This window comes from Pleurodeles waltl, chromosome 11, assembly GCF_031143425.1.
Source record: "Pleurodeles waltl isolate 20211129_DDA chromosome 11, aPleWal1.hap1.20221129, whole genome shotgun sequence".
In the NCBI taxonomy this organism is placed as follows: domain Eukaryota; kingdom Metazoa; phylum Chordata; class Amphibia; order Caudata; family Salamandridae; genus Pleurodeles; species Pleurodeles waltl.
The window spans coordinates 5,889,948-5,909,432 of record NC_090450.1 but is presented as its reverse complement, the minus strand read 5'-3'; the positions used below and the strand labels follow the sequence as shown (position 1 = coordinate 5,909,432).

General features: G+C 49.5%; 1 protein-coding gene across 2 annotated transcripts in view; it reads right to left on the bottom strand.

Moving 5' to 3' along the window:
- FGF12 (fibroblast growth factor 12) overlaps positions 1-19,485 on the bottom strand; it is a 646,321-nt gene that overhangs the window by 435,835 nt on the left and 191,001 nt on the right. The window contains exon 1 of one of the 2 annotated variants that reach the window (XM_069212769.1): positions 1,802-2,107. The exons of the other annotated variant lie outside the window; for it this stretch is intronic. Within the exon in view, the coding sequence (XP_069068870.1) occupies positions 1,802-1,892 (91 nt within the window). The 5' untranslated portion in view covers positions 1,893-2,107. Of the gene's footprint in view, positions 1-1,801; positions 2,108-19,485 lie in introns of those variants that run through there. 2 annotated transcript variants of the gene reach the window in all.

Sequence of the window (19,485 nt, the reverse complement as noted above, 5' to 3'; positions counted from 1 at the left end):
CTATGAGACACTTCAGGACACTGGACAGACCCCTACCAGCAGCTCTGATACAATTCAGCACCTAGGACGGAGCCCTAGCTGGCAACTCTGAGAAACTTCCGGACCCTGCAGAGACCTCCTTCCTGAGGTTCTGACAAACTCCAGGGCCCTGGACAGAGCCCTGTCTGCCAGCTCTGAGACACTTCAGGATCATGGACAGAGCCCTGGCTGGCACCTCTGAGGCACTTCAGGATCATGGACACACCCCTCACGTGGCTCTGAGAGACTTCAGGACACTGGACAGAGCCCTGGCTGCCAGCTCTGATACTATTCAGCACCTAGGACGGAGCCCTGGCTGCGAGCTCCGAGACACTGTAGGACCAGTGACAGACCTCTGGCTGTCAGCTCTGAGACACTTCAGGATCCTGGACAGACCCCTAGCAGCAGATCTGAGGCACTCCGGCACCTAGGAAGGAGCCCTGGCTGGCAATTCTACCTGAAGCTCTAGCAAAGTCCAGGACCCTGGGCAAACACCCTACCTGAAGCTCTGACAAACTTCGGGTCCCTGGACAAACCCTCATCTAAGACACTCCAGGACTGGACAGACCCTCATCTGCAGCTCAGAGACAGATCATGACCCTGGACAGACCCTTCACCTGCAGCTCTGCGACACATCAGGACCCTGGACAGACCCTCAGCTACAGCTCTGAGACAGATCAGGAACCTAGGCAGACCCCTCCCTTCAGCTCTGCGACAGTTCAGGACCCTGGACAGACCCTTAGATGCAGCTCTGAGACATCGCGAGACCCTGGAAAGTCCCCTACCTCAGCTCTGACACTTCGGGACCCTGGACAGACCCTTAGCTGAAGCTCTGAGACAGATCAGGATCCTGGGGAGACCATTCCCTCAGCTCTGAGACACCCCAGGGCTCTGGACAGACCCTTATCTGCAGTTGTGAGACACCCTGGGACCCTGGACAGACCCTTAGCTGCAGCTCTGAGACACAGCAGGACTCTGGACAGGTCACCAACCGTTTATTTAATGTTTGATTGGTGTCAATACATGTATGATCCATATGGGGATTTTGGTGACGCTTCCACATTCACATGTATGTGCATCATTTTTTCCCTCACTTTCCAGAACACTCTTAACATTACAAGGATACAACGTGTTTGTTCCACACAGAGCGCCTCGTTCATTTTGCGTAAGTGGCATGTGACCTTAAACTGCCCTTAACCCTGGAGGCTTCAGAGCACGTGCGACATCTATAACAAGTGATTTTGGTCGATGGTCACACGGTGCGCCCACGTGGGTAAGGCCGGGCGATCGCTTTCGTCTCAGTATCCATCAACAGCCACTGAGCCACCTGAATATACCAACGCTATTTCAAAAGCGCCAACCATATCTTAGATTGCCCAGGATCACACAAGGGCCAACTTGGGTTACTCTAGTAAGCTGTATCCACGCAGGCCAACTGACTGCCTAGAAAACATCAAACATTCTATAGCCACCCACCTGAAACTCACTCAAAGATACCATCAGTGGAACACAAAATAGAAGCTTTTACCCGTAACCCGGGGACCAGTGGGCGCGCAGCGTGCCCGCGGAGCACAAGTAAGGGGATTTAAGACTCAAACGGTGATTACGTGGATAGCGCCTACCACGCTGTTTGCACATGACTCCGCTTGTGTCTACCTGAAAAACACATGCACAATAACAAGACACGTCACACGAGGGCCCCCGGACTCCATGTACAGACAGCAGGCAGCGGGTGTGTACGGAGCAGCAGGTACAGCCCCCGCAAGGAGCGCTAGGATCTCACCAGGCACTTTCTTCCGCTGTTTTAGGCGCTTTGCACATAGACACTGCAGCATATGCGCTCCTTTCTCCGGGAAGCGCCACCGAATCTTCATGAGCTCTGTGTCCGGAGCCCGCGGGTCCCACGAACTGCACTTCACCCAGAAGTTACCAGCACATCGCCCCCTCCACGGCGGGGAGGGAAGGCAGGCTAGGGGTCCGGAGAGGGGGCTACAGGGAGCTCCGGCGGGCCATGGTGGACTCCACGGCGGAGGCAGCTAGCCAAAGGGAGGGGTGGAGGCTGGGCCAGTGAGCAGGAGACGAGGCAGGGGGAGGGATGGAGAGAGACAGGGAGAAGAGTGAGTGAGAGAGGGGGAGAGCTCTGCAGGCGTCAGACGCAGTCATGGAGACAAGCCCCGCCTCTCCCTCACAACCAGGAAGTGGCCGGACCCAGGAGGCTGCAGCGGGAGCGGAGCCACGGGAGCGGAGCCACGGAGAGGCAGCATGCAGGACACTCTGGAGAGAGGGACAGGCCTCTCGGTGCATCGGTTTATTCCGAATGAAAGCAGCCCAGGGGCCCTGGACCATCGATTTATAGGTATGGATGCCAAAAGCGCCACAGAAGGGCGACTTATTGATGACAGAGGAACACAAACATCAAAAGTGACACCCATTGATGGATTCTGACAGCAGATGGACATTCTGAGAGACAGATAGACAGACACAGATAGATAGACAGACGGATGCTGGGCAGTATGTGAAAGGTGGGCCTATACTGTGCACAATAGTGATCCCACAGGTGTCCTTTGGTTCCAACCCTCTACAAACCTGTTACACTAAACAGCTCACAGTGTATCTCACACACGCGTTGTGCACGAGAAGTAGCAAGGCCAACATGTGTCCAGTCACTCTCTACATTTTGAGACAAAGGGTTGTAGGATGTATTTCCCATCCCTGAGTCTGGGCCTGGAGACTTCTGTGCTTGTCAATCTGTCGGCCAATGCTGCAGGGGCGGCTTAAAAGTGCATGTCATGCTGGACAGACCGACCTGGCACAAGGTATTGGTGCAACATGTCTATATTAGGACTGGGTAAAATCTAAAATATGCCAGCACAATTCGCATAATTTCTGGAATGTTAGGATAGAGTTATGCAAACTTCCTTAAACTATGCCACTACAACACTGTGCACAATTATGTGCTGTCCCAGTAACCATGTACCGCAAATTGTACCATTCTTGGTAAACATTTACCATGAACCCACAAGAACAGAACAACAGTGGTTCTTCTTGGAGTGCTTTTGTTTAAATGCGTCCTCATGGCACAAATTGATGGAAAGACAAATTTGAGCTAAAATTTAGCATTAAACGATGGATTTGCATTTTGCATAATTATGTGTCTGTTCTTGTGATTTTGTCATAATTTCACATATTTACAAGAAAAGCAAAATTCACAACCCTCTGGTATGTATGACATGCATTTCATCACATGACAAAACAATGCAATCACTAAATCGATCTAACATCTTCATCAGCAGCTAATTCTAAGTAGCTAAGCAGACAAGGAGATAAGAATAGCATCTACATACTTACTTAAGGATGTTGTAGAAAGTGATTTAGTAAATGAGATAGTAATATGCCACAACTATGAAGCTTGGTGTCATCTGCAGCTTCCTGAGACCATGTCTCGCCCGAACCATGCACCAATGCACTCACTAGTGCCCCTCAGTGCACTCGTGTCCACACCCTTTGAATGCGTGGCCTTTAAACAAGTATAATGGGCAACAGTGCACATTTAGCAAAAATGAGCTGTGACTGAGCTGTGGCCAATGCACAGTCTGGTGCACTAGTCGGGCTAACACTGCCTGCAGCAATTTATAGCTCCTGAGTGACTTTCTCTTTGGTCCAGATGCTTTAATTTAGTGCATTTTACCAGAATTTAAACTAATCCTTGACCACCAAGATATTGTAAACACTTCCTTGAAAGCTCAGCTGGACAAATGAGTCTACACTTCTCTCAAACATGTCAGATTGAGCATCTTCCTCAGATGCCCTCTAAAGAACCCCGCGACATCGCCAATTTGTGCCCCCCCTTTACATTTGTGTTGCAGAAGGGTATCCTCAAAAAGACATTGAAGTCTCCTGTAAATGCAAATAAAATAGAGGATTCCAGTCTAGGTGGGTTCCCTCAGGAGAACAGAATTAGTTCTTCTGCGTGAACTCAGAATCTGAATAGACAGTAGAGGTGATGAGACCATTTCCACACCATAAGTGACTTTGCACAATGCCAGCCTGTTGATTCTTCCATCGTGTCTGGCTAAAACTTGTATCTAGGACACCTCCTGGTCTAGGTAGTTTCTCCCTGACCGGCAGGGTTTAAAGCAGTCACATTATCACTGAGTTAGCCGTCAGGTTAGCATCTGACTAGCAACCTCCCACAAGCTGAAAGCTTGGCCAGATGATCATTTTAACATTTGCAATGAGCTTCTTAATGGTCTATTTCTAAGTCCTAATTAAAAAAATGTAAACCACATGCTGATCACACTGAGGCAACAGGGCTCCTGTAGTTTGTCTTCTGGCATCTTGTTTTATGGGCCTTGACCAGCAGATGTCAGCTAACAAACGCCAGCTTGTTCTCTCTAAGACTGGGGACCTTATCCTTGGCCAGCTGGCCTCTACCAGTTTCTGATGTGTAAGCAGGCCTCTCTTAAACCCTGCTCAGTAGCTGCTGATGCCTGAAGGACCCTGGGGATGATCCTGTGTGACTGGAGTTTATCAGAGCTGGTGGTTTCATCTTCACCCTTCCAACCTTATCCATAAATATCTGAGTTTCACCCAGACCTCTATAAGCTACTCTGGCCTTGCCTGGCTCCTGGCTGGACTGTGCGATCTGGTCCACCTTGGGCTTCTCAAACACAGGCAGTCCAGTCTGCAGACCCATGGACTGGAAACCCAGCCTTATCATGCCCCTTCCTCCTTGCAGACACCACTCAGCCTACTGATGCAACAGTGAGCCATGCTTAAAATGTAGCGTCAACTCATTTTTCACTTTAGAAAGAATTAGAACCCCATTTCTTCTCTACCAGGTTTGAGAAATTAGATTGAACCGACGCCTGTGACCCTCTGACCATTTGTTCTTCCCCAGGGTTACAAAAACCCACGAAGGAAGCTGACTCTGGTGATTTCTGCGAGCAAGGTTCTAGAAGCTGATGTCTCTCTTTCTTATGTCGACATTGTACACTCTTGTCTTAGGAAAGATCTGGAGCATAAATATAGGTGTTACTGCAAAGTAATTCTTTTGAGACTCTTCCAAATTTGCAAAAACATATTGAAAACTCAAGTATTAAAAGGTTGCAAAGATTTATGCTTCGCAACTTCTGCATAAAAAACATGCATTTTGTAACAACGAATATTTCAGTACCTCAAGTCTTTGACGCAATACAATCTACAGAAAATATTTAGTGACTTTTTCCTGACGATTGCTTTATGAAAAGAAAAAGTGAGCAGTGTAAGCTCCAGAGAAAAACTGTGCAATTCCTTGCCATTCAATAAAGAAAAGATTTTCAAGAGGTAAACTTGGTTACATTTTCCAGACCTCCTGGGTTTCACTATTGTGAGGACTATCCTCCAATGTGATGAAGACTGGCTCGCAATGAAGAGACATCTTGGTTCGGCAGACTGAAAACTGGGAATTCCGGTCTCTGGGAATGGCAAAAATTGGGAACATCGCAAACATTTACGAGGAAAAAATGTAATTTCCCTAGTTGAACAAGAAAAAAAAAACGTGTAATTTTCAAACACAAAAACTAAAGGTACTATAACATAGAGCATGTGATTTTGAAGAATTGTCTGACACAGGCAGAATTCTTGAGTTAAACTTCTTGCATGATGATGAAGTAAAGTGCCAAGTGTTTTTTATTCTATCAGGTTTTATCTTGCTGAACTGGTTTAGAAAAAAGCAACCCGGAAGTGCAAGCACACAGTGTTTGCGCTTGGTGGACAGAAACAACAGATGCACAGTGTGGCAGTTTAAACCACTGTGGCTTCATGGGAGGCATGTGGCAAACGTGGGACACTCCACCTAGGCTCCTTGTGCTGGCTTGTTGGACCAGTTTGGATTTCTGCAGCTTTGATGAATTACAATCAAGGACACACCTGCTTTGGCCTAGGTCTAGTGGTGGTACACAGGGTTGGCAAGAGTTGGCCATCAACATGGGGACCCACTGTGCCACAGTAATGTTTGCACATCCTGCCTGCAAGAGACACCAGCGGTCCCAGCATGCACTAATGCCATGCCCAGACCACCTCACTATGAGTGCATCGCTCCATGTTGTTGGTGGCTGTATTTATTAAGTAGCAGAACTGTGTCACCTACACTATGAAGATCACTGCTTCCGGTGTGATGGCTCTTTACGAGGCTGTTGGTGTTGAGTGGTCCCTCAGCTGTAAGGTTAGCTGTACGGTGCGGATTTATCTGAGTATTCAAGTTTAAAGTGTTTTGAGTGGGTCGGATGCTCCCAGGCTGAAAGGCATGAAGGATGGAAGCGGTCAGGGGTGGTAACTCTCAGGAGGTTGGGTGTGTTTGCTCTCCATGAGCTGCACACGTGCCTTAGGAACTTTTCACTGACACTGATCATGCTGCACCTGTTGTTATATGTGCTCATGATGTACTTGTGTGTGAGGGATGTTTCCACTGCTCCTACCCATGCTCTACCTGCTGTGTGAGAGGGAAGTTTGAACAGCTCCTGCCCAAGCTGTACCTGTTGCATGTGATGGAAGCTTGTACTATTACTGCCCATGCTGTACCTGTTGTGTGTGTGTGAGGGAAGCTCACACTACTCCTGTCCAAGCTGTACCTGTTGCATGCATGAGAGAAGATTACATGGTTCCTACCTACACTATATCTGGTGCTTGTGAGAGAGAAGCTCATACTGATGCTGCCCATGCTGTACCTGTTGTGTGTGAGGGAACTTTGCACTACTCTTGCCCATGATGTGCTTGTGTGTGAGTGAAGCTTGCACTGGTCCTGCCCATGCTCAAACTGTTGTGTGTGAGGTAAGCTTGCTCTACTCCTGCCCATGATGTACTTTTTGTGTGTGAGGGAAGACTGCATAGCTCCTGTCAGACTGCACCTGTTGTGCGTGAGTGAAGTTTGCCCTGCTCCAGCACATGATGTACATTTGGTATGTGAGAGAGAAGCATGCACTGCTCCTAACCATGCTTTACATGTTGTGTGTGAGGGAAGCTTGCACTGCTCCTGACCATGCTCTATATGTTGTGTGTGAGGGAAGCTTGCACTGCTTCTGACCATTTGCTATATGTTGTGTGTGAGGGAAGCTTGCACTGATCCTGATCATGACATACCTGTTGTGTGTGAGGGAAGCTTGCACTGCTCCTGACCATGCTCTACATGTAGTGTGTGAGGGGAGCTAGCACTCCTTCTGACCATGCTCTACATGTTGTGTGTGAGGGAAGCTTGCACTGTTCCTGCCCGTGCTGTAAATTGTGCATATGAAAGAAGAGTACACTGTTCCTACCAGGCTGTACCTGTTGTGCATTAACGAAGCTTGTGCTGCTCCTGCCTCTGCCATACCTCTTGTGCACGAGGGAAGCTTGCACTGCTCCAGCCTGCAATGCACATGTTGTGTGTGAGGGAGGCTTGCACTGCTCCTGCTGTACCTGCTGAGTGTTGGAGGGAAACTTGCCCTGCTCTAGTCCATGTTGTGCCTTTTCTGTGAGAGAGAAGCTTGCACTACTCCTGGTGTTCCTGTTGTGTGTGACGGACGTTTGCACGTGCTACAGTCCACCTGTTGAGTGTGTGAGAGAAGCTTACACTGGCCCTGCCCATGCTATATTTGATATGTGTGGGGGGAAGCTCGTACTGATCCTGCCCATACTGTACCTGTTGTGTGTAAGTGAAGTTTACACTACTCATGCCCTTGCCGTATTTGTATGTGAGTGAAGTTTGCACTGGTCCTGCCCATGACGAATTGTGTGTGAAGGAAGCTTGCACTTCTCGTGCCCATGCTCCAACTGTTGTGTGAGAGAAGCCTGCTCTACTCCTGCCGATGATGTACTTGTGTGTGAGGGAAGATTGCACTGCTCCGGCCAGGTTGTACCTGTTCTGCATATGGGAATCTTGCACTGCTCCAGTCCATGCTCCACATGTGAGGGAAGCTTGCACAGCTCCTGCCGATGCTGAACCTAGTGTGTTTGATGGAAGCTTGCACTGCTCCTGCCCATGCTGTGACTGTTGTGCACGAGGGAAGCTTGAACTGCTCCAATCTATGCTCTACATTTTGTGAATGAGGGAAGCTTGCACTGCTCCATCCCATGCTGCACGTGTTGTGTGTGAGAGAAGCTTGCACTGCTCCTGCTCATGCTGTACCTGTTGCATGTGTGAGGGAAACCCAGAGATTTTCAGTCGCGGAGGTTTGGTGCTGAACAGAGAAACACAACCTTTATATGCGAACATTGCTGGGTTCTGTCGGTTTATTGCTCTCCCGTCACTGCCTGTATCATAGCTGGTTGAATACATGATCCTGGTGGCCCAGGTTACATGGTTCACTCCAACTACGCGTCAGTTTTTTTTATGCGGGTCTCGCTTTTAGTTATATAACGCGACAAAAATATGAATTAGAACTGTCAGAAGTTAACCTCAGACTTCACATCGTAAATTGCTTTGAACATCGTTCTCGCTTTGCATATGTTTGGGATAAATTCGTCATTGTTATTTAATCTATACATTCCCCCTAGCAGCAGTTCAGACATAAGTTCTGCTGAGCCTTTATGGACCAACTAGGATGCAAATATTTCATTTTCCAACCTACTTCCGAGCAGTAGGGTAGGATGCCGGTGTCTCCCCTTCTCTACATCAATAGTCACCCCTGGTGAACCGGAAGTGATCCGGGGAGCCCCTCGGCCTCTGGTGCATCATTCTGTTTCAGGCACCAGGGCAGGTGTGTCCTTGGGTGACTATTACATTCAATCTGGCACTCAGTGCCATGCACTGGGTGGCAGCACACTGGCAGCGCGACCCCACGCCTACACATGTTTCCTACACATGCTTCTCTCTGAGATGTGACCTCAGGCCTCCAGCGACTGGGATGGGTTGAACTCTCTCTCTTCTGACTACTCTGGAAGTCGTGAGTCTTAAGGAGTCGCTCAGTGAGTTTGTTGTAACAATTGCATCTTTCGCTGGAATAAGCAAAGTGTAAAACGCATTGGAAAATAACTTAAAACTCCCTCTGTGTATAGAACATACACGTGTTCAGATGAGATGCCAGCGTGTACTCGGTGGGATGGCCCTGGGCATCGTCTCTTCCTCAAACTTCTACCAGCGGCTTCTCCAGCAAAGCACTGAAGTCTTCCGGGGGAGGGCCAAGCGCGTGCTGCGGGAGTCAGTGCACCAGAGAGAGCGACCCTTGCAATCCGTGCGTCACCTCTGAACCCAGGGAGGAAGGTTGCTCAGAGGGTTGAGCGTCTGCTGCAGAGACCTGTGTTAGTTGCCAGGTTTGAATACCCGCAGGGCTGAGTTGGCAGTTTATTCTTACCCAGCTGTGAAGAAGTTTCCCATTAAGTTGGATGATAGACATGAGCATTAAAGCGAGGGGGGGGGGGGGGGGCAGTTCATTGAACAAGGTGTGCACTATTAGTGGGCAATCTATAAATACGTGTATGTTTTGTTTCTTTCCCTCCTCTTCCCCCAGGGAGCGGTCCTTGAGGGGGTACAAGCGAGCGCTGCCCGTAACCAGCTGCGGGCGCTGATAATGGGGCACCAGGGATGGCTTGGACCAGAGCTGGGTACATGTGACCCCACCCCAGCCCCTTTCATGAGATGCAAGTGCGACCCAGAAGCCATCCTTTCATCACAGGCACGCGAGCGAGGAGACGCCCCATCCAGATGTGAGTGACGTCACTAAAGGACATATAGCATGGAAAAATATGTCTGCTGCGCTTTGAGATTTGACTGAACAAGTCAGTAATTTCTCTCGCGTATTAGTGGATATTGGCCTCTTCGTGGACGAGCTCAGGGGCCAGGTCGGGCACGTGCCAGGCTCACGTCTGAAGAGCTCGTGGGTGGGATTTCCTTTTTTTTTTTTTTTTTTTGGAGTCTCTTAAAGCGTGAAGGTAGCCCAACAGCACGAGAGTGCTTTACAAGACAAGAGGGGTTCACCTACGGACAGTAATCAACAGATAGAAACACGCTTCAGAACACAGTGGTCAGGTCACAAAACAAACAAGCATTTGCAATGCAACGGGTCTCTCGTTTGCTCGCGTTAGAGCTGTTTGCGTTGTAAACTCCAAACCGGACTTTTTTTGCCATATAAATTAATAATGAAAAGTAAAACAGTTTCACATAGGCGAGCCGATGTTCGCCATGAGCATGAAGGAGACAGAGAAAAGGAAACAGAAGTTTGCTTGCAGTGAAACTTAGTGCCAAAAGTGCAATTGTCTATGTAACCAGCAAAAGTGCAATTATCCATGTAACAGGGTCAATGTCATGCAAAGCGCTTGACTTCTGCCCAGAGAGAATGCACTGAGCAGAAAATTAAAAGATAAAGTAGTCCAGAAACCATACAGAAAACACGGAGCCTTGTATGTTTTCAGTATTTTACCGGTGAGATTGAGGAGGGCTAAACACCGGAAACGGCATGATGTATGCATGCTTTTCATTAATGGAATCAATCGGTTTTTAAAAGTCAAGCCCACAAACTAATGAAAGTGACGGGCATGACATGAGAGTGGTTAGAAGCCAACATAGAGATTACAACATGGTCCAGAGTGCTTGCGCACGCTCGACCCTAAAAACTGTCCGTGGACCAAGGAGAGTTCACAGCCTCAAGGTAGCTTTGAAACAGGAGAACCTTGAGGTCTTTTTAAGGGGGAAGACGGAGGTGGAAGGGGGGTGGAGGGCTCCAAAGGGCTGGTGGGAGAGAGCTCCAATCCAGAGTTTAAATTACAAAAGATCCAATGTCAGTGTTACAAAAACATATTTTTTGTTTCTTAGGTTGACTGCGTTTTCTGGTGGACAAATGATGGCGTGAAAAGCATCTGAAGGAGGTCGGACCGATCAATTGGGAGGGATCATGGGATCCTCTTAAGCCGGGACAGGATCATGTAAAGCTACCAGATCCAGAATGACGTCTTTACAGCACATGGGTTTGTGGTGATTTTGAAGAGATCCCTGCTGCAGAGAACTGAAGAAAACGAAATCAGAGGTTTATTGTTGTCATCGCCCAAAAGCTGATCCAAATCACCACGGATTGCGGTGGCTTCGGGCAGGATCCCCTGTGTCATCCTTTGTCAAAGGGGAGCTGGCGGGTGGTAGATAGTGCTTAATTTGAGCCGGTCATCTTGGGGCTCGCCACCGTCACTTAATTGCCAACACCTGCACTTATGACAATCCGCCACAAGGTAGCTCTGTTGGCCTTATTTAAAGATTACCACAGCAGTAGTTGTTTATTAATTCAATATACATAAAAATACCTACTACAATCCAGCCGGTTTTGGGGGACTGGATAGTATAAATCGTCGCACTCGCAGGAGTGCGATGGTTAGTAGCTGTGTTTGTATGGTCAGTGGTCGCTGGCAGAGCGATGAGTGGTTCACGCTGACGTGGCCTCCAATCGAGGGCCCGGGCACTTGTTTTGTTACAAATTAAGCAGTGGAGAGGACATTCAGTCTGATAACAGAGGCTTTGAGGCAGGCATTGGAAGAGGGGCTACCAAGTAGTGGGACAAGCTCAGAAGTTTAGGGTTCTCTTGCGAATGACACTCCCCCACCAAGTCCATCTTCACAGTCCACCACTCGAACACCCTTGCGGGTGATAGTGCACTTTACAAATACACATAACAGAAGAGACTGGAGTGATAGGGGGCCCACCTCCTTCAAGTCCATTACGCACACTCGCCCCAGTCCTGGACCAGCCTCTGATACCTGCATTGATTCTGGATATTCTCACCTTCTTCTGCCTCCTTCGTCCCAATCACACGGGCACACCTGAAATAAAAATGTCTACGGTGAAGGTTCAGAAATGCAGTGTCCCTGTCCAGTTGGAGTCTGGGGCTCACCCTCCAGGCTGCAGAGAGGAGGATGTCCAAGATATTGTCTGAGCAGTCAGGCTGGCAGGTTTAGAAAGACTCCATCCAGGTCTAGTGCAGGTATCAGAGGCCGGTCCAGGACTGGCGCGAGTGTGCGTGATGGGCTGGAGGGGGGTGGGCACCCTGTCTCTCTGTAATTAACTGCAGAACGGCACCAACGAGGGGAGGGAGTCACCATGGATACAGGATGTTTTGGGATTAAAATGGGACCAGGCGGAGGCTCTGAGAAAGAAGTGTCAGACGCGTCAGACTCCCCTCTGAAAGACACATGGGGCACAATGCTGCCAGACTCCCCTTCTCAAGGACGGACATATTTGGATTTAATCTTCGAAGCCAGAAAACTTTCATCTGAAAAGGCAGAAGAGCTGAACGTGACTTCACCACACGCTTGACTCACCTTTGTAAGGCTAGTAGGATGAGTGTATATGGTCAGTCATGTGTCACTCTCACCTGTGAATGTCCACTTGGGGTGAATATAGAGTCATCCGTATCCGGCTGACCTCTGGAAGGCGGGGACAGCACAATAAATCATCTGTCACATTTCTGATGGCCCGGGAGGGTTGTGAAGTGCAGGGCATATGCCAGGCTCCCTCTGAAAGACCGGGGAGACTGACTGCACAGTCAGTCACACAGCTAGCTAGTGCCCTGAAAGTTCAGCATGGCTGTGTACCGTGCCTGTGATGTGTCGGGCTCCCTCCGAAGGGCTAGTGGGGTGAGTGCACAGTCAGTCACATGGCTGGCTAGTGCCTGAAAGTTCATTATGGTTGTGTACAGTGCCTGTGATGTGTCGGGCTCCCTCTGAAGGGCTAGTGGGGTGAGTGCACAGTCAGTCACATGGCTGCCTAGTGCCTAAAAATTCAGTATGGTTGTGTACGGTGCCTGTGATGTGCTAGGCTCCCTTTGAAGGGCCAGTGGGGGTGAGTGCACAGTCAGTCACATGGCTGGCTTGTGCTTGAAAGTTCAGTATGGTTGTGTACAGTGCCTGTGATGTACTAGACTCCTCTGAAGAAGGCAAGCTGAGCTGTGACATTATCCATGACTGTGAATGACCGGAAGAGATGTGCCTTGCGTGACTGATTCATTACCAAGGGCTCCTGGCTATGAGGGCCTGGGGGACTTCAGCTCGACATTAACTTATGATAAGTGCCCAAGTGTTGGTGTGGACCTTTCAAAGTGTTTCTTGGCGCCTTCCTTGAGAATGACAGGATATGAAAGAATGAACAGCATTTCATGAGAAGACAGAGGCGGGGGGCAGAAACGCACAAGGCTGCAATTCAAAGCTGTGTCCCATATCTCACACTTCTTGCCCCCATGCATGATATAATTCAAGTTGGCGCTCTGGAATGATGCAAGCCGGTGCTATACTTTTTGTCGCAAAAGTGTGTTTTCATAGTTTTGCGGCAAAAAGTATAAATATGGGCCCTTGTTTTTAAATAATTCCCCAGGTCACGCCAGGTGCTATAGAAGAGCCTCCCGGGGTTACGGAGCTGGCTCTCCAGCTGTTTACTGAGACAAGTGCCCCAGGGCTCCTCCCCTCACACAGTCGGTGTGTCTCATAGTGCCACGGTGTGGCTCTGGGAGCCCTGAAGGCGCTGGAATGAATGGAGCCCGGGTGGAAACATCGTGTTTACTCTGGTAGCCACCTGTCCCCACAGACCAGCGGGCTCTGAACACCCTGGTACTCCTTCCATCTGCGGAATCCTACAAATAACAGAGCAGCGGCCCAACTGCCTAGCAACCCTGTGCTCCTGGGCACCTGAGGAGGCGAGGCAGAGAACACTCTGAACCAGAGAAGCCCCAGAGCTCCGAACCCACAACCGCAGGATGGTACTATATGAACATGTCTTGCAACACCAGCAGGAACATGGTGAGGGCTGTGTACTTCAGTGGATGCAACACAAGCATGGACACAATGCCCCAGGACCAGAGCCACTGCAATTATGCGGCAGAGGACCAAATTGTGTGGCAGGGTTGATTAAACTATGTGACAAGAAAAGGCGAATTGTATGGCTTAAAAAGACTCATTTTGTGATACTATGACTTCATTACTTTGTTATTTTCACAGATGCAAACACTGTCTTAGCAAAGGTTGTACCTCACTAGTACAAGTTTGGAAAACAGAATACAACAATCAGTGACTGAAAAGTGCTCAGTCAAACATTGTGAAAAGACTTCTACTGTGTGGCCAAGAGTTTCAACACTTTGTTTTAGTAACGTTTGGGCCATTTCAGTGACAAATATTTTATTTGTTAAAAATGCAAAATATGAAGCAGGTGATAGGTTATGTAGCAAATCTATAACTATGCAGAAATGTTCCAGCCACAGAATTTCATGGTCAGAGTGAGTGAAACTGCTGAACAGGGGCTGTGTGGTGCTGTGATTCAAGGCCCTGCATCACTCTGAGTTGAATCCATAAAACCTTCCGTTCAGGAGCTGCGTGGAGCTGCGATGCAAGAACCTGCATCGGTCTGCCTCAGATCCAGCGAAGCTTCCATTCAGACCTGCGTGGAGCTGCGATGCGAGGCCCTGCATCGCTCTACGTCAGATCCAGAGAAGCTTCTATTCATAAGCTGCGTGGAGCTGCGAAGCAAGGCCATGCATCACTCTGCATCAGATGCAGAGAAGCTTCCATTCATGAGCTGCGTGGAGCTGCAATGTGAGGCCCTGTGAGGCCCTGCATCGCTCTGCATCAGATCCAGAGAAGCTTCCATTCATGAGCTGCGTGGAACTGCGATGCGAGGTCCTACATCGGTCTGTGTCGGATCCAGAGAAGCTTCCGTTTATGAGCTGCGTGGAGCTGCGATGCGAGTCCCTGCATCGATCTACGTCAGATCCAGAGAAGCTTCTATTCATAAGCTGCGTGGAGCTGTGATGCAAGGCCATGCATCACTCTGCATCAGATGCAGAGAAGCTTCCGTTCATGAGCTGAGTGGAGCTGCAATGTGAGGCCCTGTGAGGCCCGGCATCGCTCTGCATCAGATCCAGAGAAGCTTCCATTCATGAACTGCATGGAACTGCGATGCGAGGTCCTGCATCGGTCTGCGTCGGATCCAGAGAAGCTTCCGTTCATGAGCTGCGTGGAGCTGCGATGTGAGGCCCTGCATTGCTCTGCGTCAGATCCAGAGAAGCTTCCATTCATGAGTTGAGAGGACCTGCAATGCGAGGGCCTGCATCACTCTGCATCAGATCCAGAGAACTTTCTGTTCAGGAGCTGTGTGGAGCTGCAATGCGAGGGCCTGCATTGCACTGCATTAGATCCAGAGAAGTTTCTGTTCAGGAGCTGCGTGGAGCTCCACTGCAAAGCCCTGCATCGCTCTGTGTCTGATCCAGTGAAACCTTCAGCTAACAGGGAGAAGTACACTCTGACCCTGATTACAAGTAAAATTGCAAGTAATGACACAGAGAGGTACTTTTTTTTTAGGCGCAATAAATAGCACTTATTATGAGTTTCTGGGGAATAATATGCAGATTTTGATGTTTAACACAAAAAACTGCACGTTACCATGAATACTGTATGCTTTTCCCCTGTTAAATTTTGGCATCTTGGATCTGCCAATATTTAATGGAGATTGAGGGTTTTAAATACAACCAAACTCGCAATTCCGATCACTGCATAAACAGGGGTTTATGAAGGAGTCGGAAAACAACAACCAACTCGTAATCAGGCCCCCTGACTCTAGCCAAGGGCCCAAGACCATGAAGATAGCACTTGAGCGGTCAGGACTCACTCCCACAGATGCCAGCAGAGGGGACCAGGTAAGGTCCAGTTAGATCTGGTCTGCTGGGAAGCAGGAAAGGTCTCTGGAAGCTTGTTGTGTCCCTTCAGCTCAAACAAGAAATCAGATGATTGACCTTTGGACTCACTGCTGGTATCTCCCATGTCCAATCAATCAGTCAATCAATCAGTACATTTGTAGAGCACGGTACTTATCCTTGAGGGTCTCAAGGCGCTTGGGGGGGGGGTGGGCAGCTGCTACTGCTAGAACAGCCAGGTCTTCAGGAGTCTCCTGAAGGTCAGTAAGTCCTTGGTCTGATGTAGGTGGATGGGGAGGGTGTTCCAGGTCTTGGCAGCGAGGTAGGAGACTGATCTGCCACTGGTTGCTGTCCTGTGGATGCGTGGAATGGTGGAGAGGACGAGGTTGGCGGAATGGAGTTGACAGTTCAGGGTATAGAAGGTGAGTCGAGCATTGAGGTATACTGCTCTGCCGTTGTGGAGTGCTTTGTGGGCGTGGGTGAGGAGTTTCAATGTGATCCTTTTGTTGACAGGGAGCCAGTGTAGGTCTCTCAGGTAGGCTGTGATGTGGCTGCGGGGGGTGGAGGTGTCGAGGATGAGGCGTGCAGAGGGGTTCTGTATTCATTGCAGTCTTTTCTGGAGATTGGCCGTGGTTGCCGCATAGAGAGCATTGCCATAATCCAGTCTGCTGCTGACGAGGGTCTGGGTGACCGTCCTTCTTGTTTCGGTAGGGATCCACTGGTAGATCTTGTGGAGCATGCACAGGGTGTTGAAGCAGGAGGATGACGCGACATTGACTTGTTGGGTCATGGAGAGTAATGAGTTAAGGCTGAAACCCAGGTTGCATGCGTGGTTGGTGGGCATCGGTGCGGCTCCCAATGTGGTCGGCCACCAGGAGGTGTCCCAGGCAGAGGGGGTAAGGCCGAGGATTAGGACCTCTGTCTTGTCCAAGTTCAGTTTTAGGCGACTGTTCTCCATCCAGTTAGCGACAGCCTTCATACCTTTGTGGTGGTTGGTTTTAGTGGTGGTGGGATCCTTGGTGAGGGAGAGCAGTGTTGTTGGCGTATGAGAGGGTGTTGAGGTTGTGAAATCGGACGATGTTGGCGAGCGGTGCCATGTAGACGTTGAAGAGGGTCGGGCTGAGGAAAGAGCCATGTGGTAAGCCACAGGTGGTCTTGGTGGCTTCAGATCAGAAAGGGGGAGGCAGACTCTCTGGGTTCTGCCGGTGAGGAAGGAGGTGATCCAGTCCAGGGCTTTGTCACGGATCCCTGCGTCGTGGAGGCGTGTGTGGTGGCAGACGGTGTCAAAGGCGGCCGAGAGGTCAAGGAGGATGAGGGCTGCGGTTTTGCCTTTGTCCAGGAAGGTCCTGATGTCGTCGGTGGCAGCGATGAGGGCGGTCTTGGTGCTGTGGTTGCTGCGAAAACCGGATTGGGACGGGTCCAGAGTGTTGTTTTACTCAATGTGGTGGGTCAGTTGCCTGTTGACGATCTTCTCGATGACCTTTGCCGGGAACGGAAGCAGGAAGATGGGATGGTAGTTTTTTAGGTCTTTAGGGTCCGCCTTAGGTTTCTTGAGTAAGGCGTTGATCTCGGCGTGTTTCCAGCTTTCCGGGAAGGTGTCGGTCTCGAAGGAGCTGTTGATGATCATGCAGAGTCGGGGGCAATGATGGAGCTTGCTTTGTTGTAGATGTGGTGCGGGCATGGGTCAAATGGTGAGCCGGAGTGAATGGTGTTCATTACTTTGGTGGGGTCAACTTCACTGACGTGTGTCCAGGAGAGCAGGAGGTTGGTGTGGTTGGGGGGCGGTGAGTCGGAGGTGTTGGCGACTGCCGGTGGGGTCTCGATGTTGAAGCTGTCATGGATGACTGCGATCTTGCGGTGAAAGAAGGTGGCGAGGAAGTCGCAGAGGTCTTGCGAAGGTGGGATGTCGTTGGTGCTGGAGCTGGGGTTGGAGAGTTCCTTCACTATGTTAAAGAGCTCTTTGCTGTTGTGCGCATTGCTGCCGATTCGTTCCTTGAAGGAGGATCTCTTTGTGGTCCGGATGAGCTGGTGGTGCTTGTGGATGGCGTTCTTGAGGGCCGTGTGGGTGGCTGGTGATGGTTCTTGGCGCCACTTCTTCTTCAGTTTTCGGAAAGTCTGTTTGGAGATCCGGATGTTGGTGGTGGACCAGGTGGCCTTTTTGATCGCGTCTTTGTAGTAGGGTTTCTTGATCGGGGCGAGAGCATTGTCGCAATCATCGATCCATTGCCTCAGGTTGCGGGCAGCTGTGTCGGTGGTGTCGGCTAGTGTGGCTCGGGCGAGGGAGGAGATTAGCTGGTTGTTGATGACTTTGTTCCAGCCGCGGCAGGGGATCGGTTGCAGGTGATGGTGAGTGTTGGGTTTCTCAAAGGTGAAGTGACTGCAGCGGTGGTCGGTCCAGTGGAGTTCGGGGGTGTGGCTGAAGGCGATGTGGCTGCTGGCGGAGAAGATGGGTTGAGCGTGTGTCCGGCAGAGTGGGTGGGTGACATGACAACCTGTTTGAGTCCGAGGTTGTCAAGGTTGTCGAGCAGGGCGGTGGAGTTGCTGTCATTGGTGTTTTTGAGGTGGAAGTTCTGGTCTCAGAGGAGGATGTAGTCTGTAGAAGCAAGGGCTTGAGTGCTGACGATGTCGGTGATGGAGTCACTAAACTGAGGTCGAGGTCCGGGGGTCTGTAGATGAGGGTACCTCTCAGGGAAATCAGGTCCAGTCTTCCTTCTTCAGACAGCATGGTCACCCTTGTTCTGAATCTAATCAGGTCCAGCAGTGTTCTAAGTTCAGGTTCTTTTGGAGCTACCACTTTTATGCCCAGGGCCAGCCTGTGGGTTTGGGACACCCCTTGGTCTAGCTCCATACTGGTTCTGCTCAGTTCCTCTTCTTCCCTTGACTTTGGCACCGGTATGTCTAGTGAAACAAAGGGCAAGCTGGCCCAGGTATGAGCTGCATTTGCCAGTGACAGGGTAGACATCTTCTGGATTCAGGAAGGGGATAGGAACAGCTCTCAGGCTAACAGCGGAAGCTCTGGAAGGGGTTGCTTACAAGCCTATGGACATCAATTAATCAAAATGCCAGGGGCAGTGGAAGTGACGTCACCTCCAATTTTACTCACACACATACTTACACATACACACAAATTCACACTTACATACTGTCTCACAAAAGCACACTTTCACCCTTAATCACACACATAACATACATTTAAAAGCATATTTTACTTATCTCAGCTGCAATGGAAGGACATACCCCAACCATTTATTTACAGTAATAGTTAATTATTAATTATTATTCAATATTAGTGTAATAACAAATTGACAGAAAGCAAAGAGAGTGGAGCCCCAACCGACATCCATAAGGATAAGCTTCCCCAGTGTCATTGCACTGAAAATGTCACCTCAAGGGCCAGGGGTCACAATAGGAGTGCCAGGGGGACCAAAGGGCAAGCCCTGGCAACCCCTAAATGGCATTCATGTACAAACCCCCAGACCATACTGCTCAGGAGAGGAGCATCTTTCCCCATACCCAGTGCCCTTTGTCCACTGTCTGGGATGAATACTCATCACACCCCAGGTGAGTCATTAAAAACCAGGTGACTCTGAACACTGGGAGAAACGCACATTTGAGTTAGGCAGAAATAGGCCAACTTTCTAAAAGTTGGCATCTTCCAATTAGAAATTTAAAATCCGACTTCACCATTAAAGAGGATTTTAAATTGCAACTAAAATGAGCAGAAGAGGTATTTCTCTAGTTGTTCCCAAACGGAAAGTAGCACTTAATGAATGTAATAAGGTAAACCAGTGTTAGCCTATGGGAGGCAAGCCTTGCCAGATGGATATAGTACTTTGGAGATTGTGCACTGCAAAAA